The sequence below is a fragment of the Leiobunum rupestre genome, chromosome 3 (assembly GCF_980474605.1).
Source record: "Leiobunum rupestre chromosome 3, qqLeiRupe1.1.hap1, whole genome shotgun sequence".
NCBI lineage: Eukaryota > Metazoa > Arthropoda > Arachnida > Opiliones > Sclerosomatidae > Leiobunum > Leiobunum rupestre.
In genome coordinates, this window is record NC_143386.1 from 46304294 (window position 1) to 46313503 (window position 9210).

At 32.9% G+C, this 9210-nt stretch overlaps 1 protein-coding gene across 3 annotated transcripts; it reads right to left on the reverse strand.

The window, feature by feature from the left end:
• Positions 1-1342: 1342 nt before the first annotated feature.
• Positions 1343-7572, reverse strand: LOC149951969 (ATP-dependent RNA helicase DHX30-like). 3 transcript variants are annotated; one of them, XM_090168434.1, is made up of 17 exons: positions 7487-7572; positions 7196-7403; positions 6760-6882; positions 6576-6700; positions 6340-6514; positions 5899-6185; positions 5594-5838; positions 5327-5537; positions 5022-5106; positions 4658-4960; positions 4044-4597; positions 3776-3984; positions 3480-3573; positions 2361-2514; positions 1979-2219; positions 1725-1917; positions 1343-1646 (listed from the first exon to the last, which is right to left on the reverse strand). In XM_090168434.1, the coding sequence occupies exons 2-17, from the start codon at positions 7341-7343 to the stop codon at positions 1371-1373; spliced, it is 3423 nt and encodes a 1140-aa protein (XP_090024560.1). In that variant the 5' UTR covers positions 7344-7403; positions 7487-7572; the 3' UTR covers positions 1343-1370. The 3 variants fall into 3 exon arrangements, 2 of the variants coding, with proteins under 2 accessions (XP_090024560.1, XP_090024559.1); XM_090168433.1 differs by having other exon boundaries at positions 7482-7519; XR_016479885.1 differs by lacking the exon at positions 1343-1646 and having other exon boundaries at positions 1908-1917; positions 1979-2116; positions 7482-7519.
• Between the last annotated feature and the right edge of the window lie 1638 nt (positions 7573-9210).

Sequence of the window (9210 nt, forward strand, 5' to 3'; positions counted from 1 at the left end):
TAGCCGTACATAGAATACTAACGTAGATATTCATGATAAACCATTACTGTGCACCGGTTTCCCCCATAACCATTGCGCGTAAAACAACTATTTCTAACAGTAACCTGTGAAAATATATGTTTTTGTTTGAGTAACTACTTCTAAAATATTTAATTACGCAATTTTGAACCATTCTTCATTTTTTATTTAAAAAATACTAGCTATGATTTAAAAGAAACACGTTTTCTAGTGCGTTCTTAGCGATTGGAAATTATGGTAAAAAGAAAATTATTTCTAACACTAACCTGTCAAAATATATGTTTTCTTTTGTGTATTTACTCTTACACGATTTAATTACGCAATTTTGAGCCATTCTTCAACGTTAACTAAACATAAGTCGCTTTAAAGATGTCAAAAAAAACCGCGTTAGCGTCGAGCTAAAGTCAGACATTTAATCTTAGGCGAAATAGTGTGAGTTCACCAGTGCGGCGCCGATGGCGTAACTTACGTTGCCAGCCAAACGAAAAGCATGGGCCAAAGGCAGGGTTCTTTAAAAGTTCTAATCGGACCACGCGACAAAATTTCAAAAATCGTTCTAGTTTGTTATCCGATTTCTATGGACTCAATCAGCCCTTATTTCTCCCTTCTTTAAATGAAAAAAAAAAAAAACGGTGTGTGTTTGTTTGTGAACCTTCTCTATTTTGTGCTTATTAGTCAAGGCCCGTGATCATTGCTAGACTGAAAGTGGGTTAGAACAGCTGGGCTATTTTACAAAAGTAATTTTAAATGATTCTCCAGATTTTATTCTTAGATCGAAGGTTTAAAAACACGTCAATTTATTATTTATCTCAGAAATGTATGAGAAGTTATTTCATGGACTACTCAGACCCATGTGGACCAAAGCATCATCCCTTCAACTGATTACACACAATTTCGCTTTGACTCATTTGAATCCTCTAATAGCAGTTGGATACCCGGTTCTACCAAAAAGACCATACAATTCTGGCCTGTTGAATTGCCAGGAAATATCCAAGAGAAATGTCTTCAATGGAAATTCACAGCTACCAATATTTTGTAATTTTAAAACCTCAAATCTTCTGTTTAAAAGAGGTTTCAAAGACATGGATGTATTAAAGAAACGTTGCAAGGATTGTTACTTCAAGAAAATTGATGATAGGTGGTATGTCCTATGTGCAACCCATGGTCGTCATAAACAAAGGCAACGTATCATAGATATTAGGGACAAATGGATTATTACACACACAACAGCAGGTATTAAAAAGTTCTAATCCAATATTAGGTATGATCTAGTCTCCCATTCTCACAATCATATAAAAAACTTTATAAATGAATAAAGGTAAAATTTGATCAAATAAAATTTATTACATTAATCAAGATATTCTTTCAATACTAGAACTAATTAGAACTCCATATTCATTCAAAAACCTTTGAATAAATACTTCAATGTCAGATTCAGACTTTTGAAATTGTCTATTACCAAGACTTAAATAATATTGAAATAAAACAGCGAAGCACTCCCGCCATCTCAATAAAAGCTCTGCTTCTTCTTTGGTACACACAAATGTTAACTTTTTTTGATGTCCTACAGTAATTTTCACTCTCCCAGCGTATTCCTCATCATCAAAATCAGGGTTTTTATCAAAAAACTACAAATTTCAACAGAAACAAGTTAATTTTTTTTTAAATAAATGCAGGTTTTAGTGGAATTAAAAATATATTATCACCTCTGAAATGTTAATATTCATATTTTGAGCTGTTATTAAAATTAGCAAGGACGAAATTGGTGAACAGTCCTTGATCATGAGTTGATGACGTTCCTGGGATCGCATACTGTGAAAATAGACCAACCAAGGTTGGGGAAACTCTTTTTCTTTATGAACTAAAGTGTCTTTCATAAAACCGACACTTTGACCATCTCTGCAAATCAAATTTCCTAGTTAGTTATTGCCCAACTAATTTCATAATTGGTAGTATTTACACATTAACTGCAACAGGGCATTTTGATTTCAAACCACTTTTACTCCAGCTCTCACTGTAGATCCTTACAAAATTAGGATATAATGCTATACAGAGACTGGCAAGCACGAATGCTATTGATTCTGGAGTAGGATTTTCCCTGTCAGGTGAATTTTTATTGAATTTTTCATCAAATGCGTAGTAATTTAAATGATTGATGAGGCCAACCTCTCCCATATGATTTAGAAATATATTTTTCAGACCTAAGAAATATACAATTAGGCATGACCAAACATAAGAATGGCAAATTATAATTGTATTATACAGAGTCAATAATGAAGTTGATATCTCGCTCTATAAAATGAATGCCAATATAATTGCATGTAACTAGGTTAATGGTTTACCTGCAGAGAACTTCATAGCCTCAGGATTAATCATGTTCAGATTTGTGAACTCATCTTCTTGATTTTCTTCTTTTGCATATTGCCAGAACTCAAACAAAGCAGCCAATGTTAAATGATCACTTTTCGCTTTTGTTATGTCAAATTTCTTCTTTACCTAAAAGATAGAAAATCTCATTTAAAATTAAATAGTGTTGGTCAATATTTCGGTTTAACTGAGTCTCATACTGATATTTTACCAATATATCAAATAACCACGGATAATTGTTTTAGTGTCTGAAGATAATTCGGTTTACTTGGCTCTACAATATTTAATTTATCTACTGTATAATTTAGTACTGATTATTACCAAATTGTGGCAAGAAAAAACTATGCATAGCAGGCCAACATTAGCAATGTCAATCTTCAAAGCACAAGTATTTAATATGAAAACTGGTTTTTAAATCACCCAGTTTTTTTATTTATCGGTAAACATCAGTTAAATGCAAACTGACTTATTAGTAAAATTATTATGTAAGTAACTAGTACCACTACATGCATGTAAGGGTAAAAACCAGTTAAATAAGACTGCTATACCCAAACATGTCCACGTAATATACACGTGAAAATGGTGTATTTCTGTTTTGAGAGTGGAGCTTTGGTAGTAGATAATGCAGGCCGGGAAGATAGACTTGTACATACTCAGTAACCTAGATACGTTCTTGATAACGGACATAAATATGGCACCTTCTATTTTCCCAAATCTAATTTTTTTTAATGACAGATGGTTTCCCAAATGATAACATAAATCATAAAGGAGGCAGAGGAATTTTTTTATGTAAGTCCAATATTTTATATTATTATAATAATTATTTTATTATGAAAAAGGAAAAACTTTGTTAAATTTCCATATTTTATAAAATCAATGATATTTTATCTAACCACTTTCAAAGTTCCTGGATGAAGTGCAATATAATATATGAAGTGAAATATGCAATATAACAAAGTTTTTCCTTTTTCAAATTAAATTATAAAGGCTAACAGTTGTCTTTGTCCACTGCCACCACAACCAAATTGTTTCAGCGTCATACTTATACATATTATCCTAAAATGAAACATTTCCACAAAATTTTAGATTTTTACCTCTTTAACTTGCACACTTTGGTCAAAAGTTGCATGAAATGGATCATGGGGTGTTGACAATAAAGATACAATATTCAAAATGGACTCAAAACACCTGAAAAAAGGTAAAATTATTATAATGCTCAGATTAACTTCTACACCAAAAAATCTGTACCTTGACTTAGGAATGGTTATTCAGCCACATTCCTTATGGTAATATCTTGCGGACAGGAGAAATGCTCCTCTAGATCGAAACAAAATAAGTTGTGATAACCATTGCTATGTCACGATACGTATTCCTGATAAAATATAGTTACTTAAAGAATGAAGACACAACGAGAGCTACAGCCAATCTAGGATGAGTGGAAAATCGTGAAATCTTTTCCCCAAGAAGTGTAAAATTCTCTTCATCATCAAAAACTCCCAACTCCGTCATGGCAACAACTGCGCGATTTACAGCTGAAATCGATGGTGGATGAGGAGCTTTGGCCAAAAGATCTTTACAGCTCATATCCGGACAAAAAACCTATTGAAATAAACTAATTTTATTGTTAGATTTATATTCAAAATTATGATATCACCAACTTTAGAATCAATAACGACTTTCTCTAAAGGGGTTCTCAGCATTTCTGGAGTGGGAAATTGGTCCATTATTTCCAAGTCTTCTTTTGTGTATAATCTATAAACATCTCCAGGCTGAACTCGACCAGCTCTTCCTTTCCTCTGCTTTGCATTAGCTCTGGATATCCATCGAACTGAAAGTCCAGAAACACCTCTGGAGGGTTCATAAGTCAACAATTTTTGAAAGCCGGGGTCAATGACGTAGACCACGTCATCAATCGTTATTGATGTCTCAGCAATATTGGTTGACAAAATTATTTTGCGAACACCAGGTGGTGGATTATTAAATATTAATTCCTGTTCATTATTTGGTATGGAAGAATGAACGACGCAAATTAAGTGTTTTGAGGACTGGTTAAATTCAACAAGTAATCTTTGTTGCACTTCTTTTATGTCTCGCCATCCTGGTAAGAAACACAAAATAGCGCCCCTGCTTTGTGTTTTATCAATATATATAATAGTTTTGAGGACTAATTCGTAGCTTAACCGGGGAATGTGAGAACGCTTAAATTTGAAATCTGAAATAAAATAGCAAGTAAATATTTTGTAAAATTTCTAAAATTATTAGAGAGTCTAACCATTTGTAGTAATCAAATTCGCCACCTTTAAGTATTTAATGATATCGGGCATATAATGCTCTTTCACACGGTACATAAAACCTGGCACATCTATCATGGGGCATTTGCCAAAATAATCTGAGAACATTTCAGCATTGACAGAAGCACTCATGAGAATTACTTTGATGTTCTTATTTCGTTCAATGATCTCCTTTAACAGTACCAGCAGAAAGTCTGTTTGAACACTTCTTTCATGAACTTCATCTACAATCACGTGACTGAAATTCAACAGATCTGGATCTGAATGCAGCTTCTGAAGAAGAACTTTGGGAAAGCGGGATATTTAAAAATTTGGTTCCAAGTCACTAGTGAATAATTTCTTTACCTCCAGTTGAACAGAAAAAAATTGATCCATTTCTAACAGGCAAAAGTTTTTGAAGACGAACTTGATAACCCACTGTTTCTCCAACCTAAAAATAAATACACAAACAGATTATCAGTTTGTGACCCTATAATTGAGTCTTAAAGGGAATATAACCTCAGGTATTTGGTGTGGAACCAACTGACCGCTCTTGCCTTTGGCTTTAAAAATGTTTGGCGCCACTGTACAGGGAAATTTGAAGAGTTTAAGGGGTCTTTCATAAATATTGATTTGCAGGTTATATTCCCTTTAAATAAATCATTATTTACACTTTCTAGTCTTTGCTTGGCTATTAGTTTTGCTATATTTATAGTTGACAATCTTCTTGGTTGTGTAACAACAAGATTACACAAACTCCCTTGGCATTGTGAAATAAAATCATCAAAAATGAACTGTGGGACCTGGGTTGTTTTGCCACAGCCTGGTTCACCACATAAAACTATAACTTGGTTATTTCTTATCATTTCAAGAATTTGTTCCCTAAAAAAAGCAATTACATATTTCGTAAAGATTAAATTATCTACAATATCTGGTACTTTTTCTCTGCAATTGGTAATGAGTCTTGCATTTCTCTGATTTTCAAAACATTTATATCATCAGATGACATTCTGTTCACATAATGTTTGTATAAAAAGTTGCTTCTTTCAATTTCAGCACTGTTAATTTTTGATTTATCCCCAGTGATAGCTCCTATTTCTTCATCATCAGATAAAATATCAGGAATATTGGAAATAAACCTCTTTGGTTTCTCGATATTAGACTCAATATCATGACGGAGTTCCTGAATGTTATTATAAGAATTAATAATGATGGTACAAATAATGGTTACCAATGTTCTAACATCAAATTGTTGTAAAATGTTGCTCATCGATTGAAGTGATCTTTCAGAAATTTTAATAGTAAGAGGGTAATTTCTAGTGTCAAAGAACGCATTGCGTTCCTCCTTGGTGTACAAAATAGGAAAGTCATTGTGATCCAGAGCGCCTTGAGAACGCAGCCATTGCAGTGTTTTAGAAGCAACTAGGCGTTCGGCATCAAGTTTAACTCTCCCAAAACCCTCTGTTGAAAAGTTATTGGGCCATTTAATACTCAGGCTAGCTTTCCAGCTGATTATTTGGCGGTTAGCAGCTGTAACATAAATATGAGTAGAAATTTTATAATACATTGTAGATAAGTTTTTTTTTCTTCAAAATTCAGGTTAGAAATAGGAAAAAAGACATATTTTCCATATTATACATTACTTTGATTAATTTGTTTATCTAGTAACAAAATGGTTAATAACCTTTCACTGGAGAAAACTGAACTTTTGGTTTCCAATTTTCAGACCCATATTTTTGGCAAACCATGAGAAAAATATTTGAAAGGACTATTTTGGAATTTCGGAGTTCTTCTGCAGTTACGTTTGAAGTTTGGGATTTTATAGTGAGATTATTATTTTGGTCCACCACACCAAAGTTCTACAAATATTAACAAAAAATTAAACTTTATTTTCTTCTTAGTTTGCAGTAAACCAGCTACTTTTAGTTTTTCAAAAGCTTGACAAGCCGCAGCTTTTTCAGCTTCAAGCTTGCTATTGGCAATGCCTTCAACCACAAATGTTTCAGGCCAGCTTAATGATAAAGTAGTTTTCCAGCGATTTGATGCTAAAATCATTGTTTTGTTTATATATAATTTCAAAGTCTATATTTTGATTCTTTAATACCATCTCTAACACGATCGGTTTTTATTTGAAGTTGACAAATATCTTGTTGCAGTTTCAAGCTTACTTCGCTGACTAAAGAGTTTAGTTTAAGCTTTGCGTTAAATTCAGTAGAAACTTCTGGTACTGCATATAAGAAATAAATTTGATTAATTGCACATTAGGGAGTTAGATTTGTTCAGTGACAGTGGTGCACAGTGAACCAATTTTATAGACAAACTTCCTAGATTAACTACCTAGCTTCAACAAAAAAAGCATTAATAAAATAATATATTTAAATGAAAGTGCACCACTTTCTGAAAAAAGACAAGTTAAGCCAGCCATAGAAAACACATAAGGGAGACGTGTATAAGTAGGTGAGTGGATAGACTGTTTAAAGATGTATGGTGTTTTCTAGCACTTGCTTAACTCCTCTAATAATATGCTGGTATGAACAAACCACTGAATTTCTCCTCTAGGGATGATGCATCAAAAACTAAATTTCTCCTTATAATAATTTTGTAATGTAGACAAGGTTTTCCACTAATAAAATTGCTAGATAATAAATTATATAACCCATTCCAACCTCTCTTGGAGTATTTTTCCATCACTAAAATAAAACTTCGCAAAAGCTGTTTAACAATTTGTAGGACATATTACATAGTCATCTAAAAAGTGAAAGATTATTCGTAATTAGCCTTTTCTGGGAAACAAACTTAATTTGCCAAAATCATACGAAAACATACTTTACCAACTTTTGATTTTCCATGGCGCACTCATCTTTAATGGTATAACTTTAAATGCTTTCCCTCCCCACCATAGAAATCGGATAACAAACTAGAACGATTTTTGAAATTTTGTCGCATGGTCAGATTAGAACTTTTAAAAAAACCCTGCCTTTGGCCTATGCTTTACGTTTGGCTGGCAACGAAAGTTACGCCATCTGCACCACACTGGTGAACTAACACTCTATTTAAGTTAGAAGAAACCACCTATGGACTGTGAGAAGGATGATAAAATACGCGAAAAAGTAGATTAGTCCATAATTAAAAGGGATAATATAGCTAAATCCTAAAGTAAGTTTTTTAATTTCTTCAAATTTGTTTAGGATTTAGCTATATTATCCCTTTTAATTATGGACTAATCTACTTTTTCGCGTATTTTATCATCTAACACTCTATTTCACCTATCTGGTGCTAAGACCTTTTATGTAATTTTGGAGTGTGTGGTGCGAAGACCCCGCTGTCATAGGCACCAAATAAATATCTTTCTTATTTTGGAAAAAAAAAAAGTCTATTTCACCTAAGATTAAATGGCTGACTTTAGCTAGACCATAGAAATCTTATACTCTTACCTAGAATGCTACAGTCTACGGGAGAACCTGACGCCAAGACATTTTGTAGCAACGACTAATGATTATATAGTCTTTGCTTAAGCTTCAGCCAATCAGCGTCCATTCATTGACTACGGCAAGCCGCTAGCGCCATAACATGGCGGTTAAAAATAGTACAAGATAAGACGATTTTTACAGGATCCATCCGATCCAAGCTCGCAGAATTCCCATAGGTTTTTGCTGGAATTTTTCAAATGAACCACTTCAACGTTTTTGATTTTTATTTAATAATAGTGTTAACATTTTTTGAACTTTTAGTTTTGTTTTCATATTTAAATGCCATTGTGAGGAAGATAAATAAGATTTCGTTTAGATTCGCTTTGAAAATATTTAAGCCTAGGCCTGATATAGGCCTAACTTTTAAAAAAGGTATTCCGATTCTGAATATCTATTTAATCACTAATAATTTGTGATACAAATGTTGGGATAGTAGCGAGTTATTGGGATATTTACTATCACAACATTTCTATCACAAATTATTAGTGATTAAATAGATATTCAGAATCAGAATACCTTATAAATCATCATCAGAATATCATAAAAATATAGGGCTATTTAATAAGTTTTATACGCTACCAATGTTTTTTGTGAATACCTCGCTTCAGCTTCTGAAAAATGAGATGCGTATACGTTCGATAAGCTGTATAATAATATGTTCTAAAATATAAAATATAATTAGTTAAAGTTACATGTAAATTTGAATATAAAATTACCTACCTGTTTGTAAAATTTTCAGGTAATTGTCTTTGACGAGCGTGCAAATAGCTCCTATAAGTGGCTCTCAAAGCACGCATGTCATTAGTTACACACTGAGCTGGTTAAGCTTCATCAGATTCATTTTAGTACTCAATAACCTTCTCAATTTGTTTGCAACAGATGAACCCTCTCCTTACTTAAATATCTCTTGGGCCAACCCATTCAGGGACACATTTCCCACAAGTGCAGTTTTTTGATTTCTTCTAAATTGATTTGAATTTGGGCATTACCAACTATCTCATTTCTTCGTTGATTTTCTATTTCCCTGTGTTCTTCTTCTGTTTATTCCGGTTCCACTTCATAGGGATTTACATGAAGAATTTATG

Excerpts from the sequence above, each read along its gene's own strand:
- LOC149951969 (XM_090168434.1), bottom strand. The coding sequence starts at position 7,343 with ATGGAAAAATACTCCAAGAGAGGTTGGAATGGGTTATATAATTTATTA. Across the intron at positions 5,839-5,898 it reads ACATTTTACAACAATTTGAT|GAACTCCGTCATGATATTGA; the intron begins GTTAGAACATTG and ends AATAACATTCAG. Across the intron at positions 2,220-2,360 it reads GGCTATGAAGTTCTCTGCAG|GTCTGAAAAATATATTTCTA; the intron begins GTAAACCATTAA and ends TATATTTCTTAG.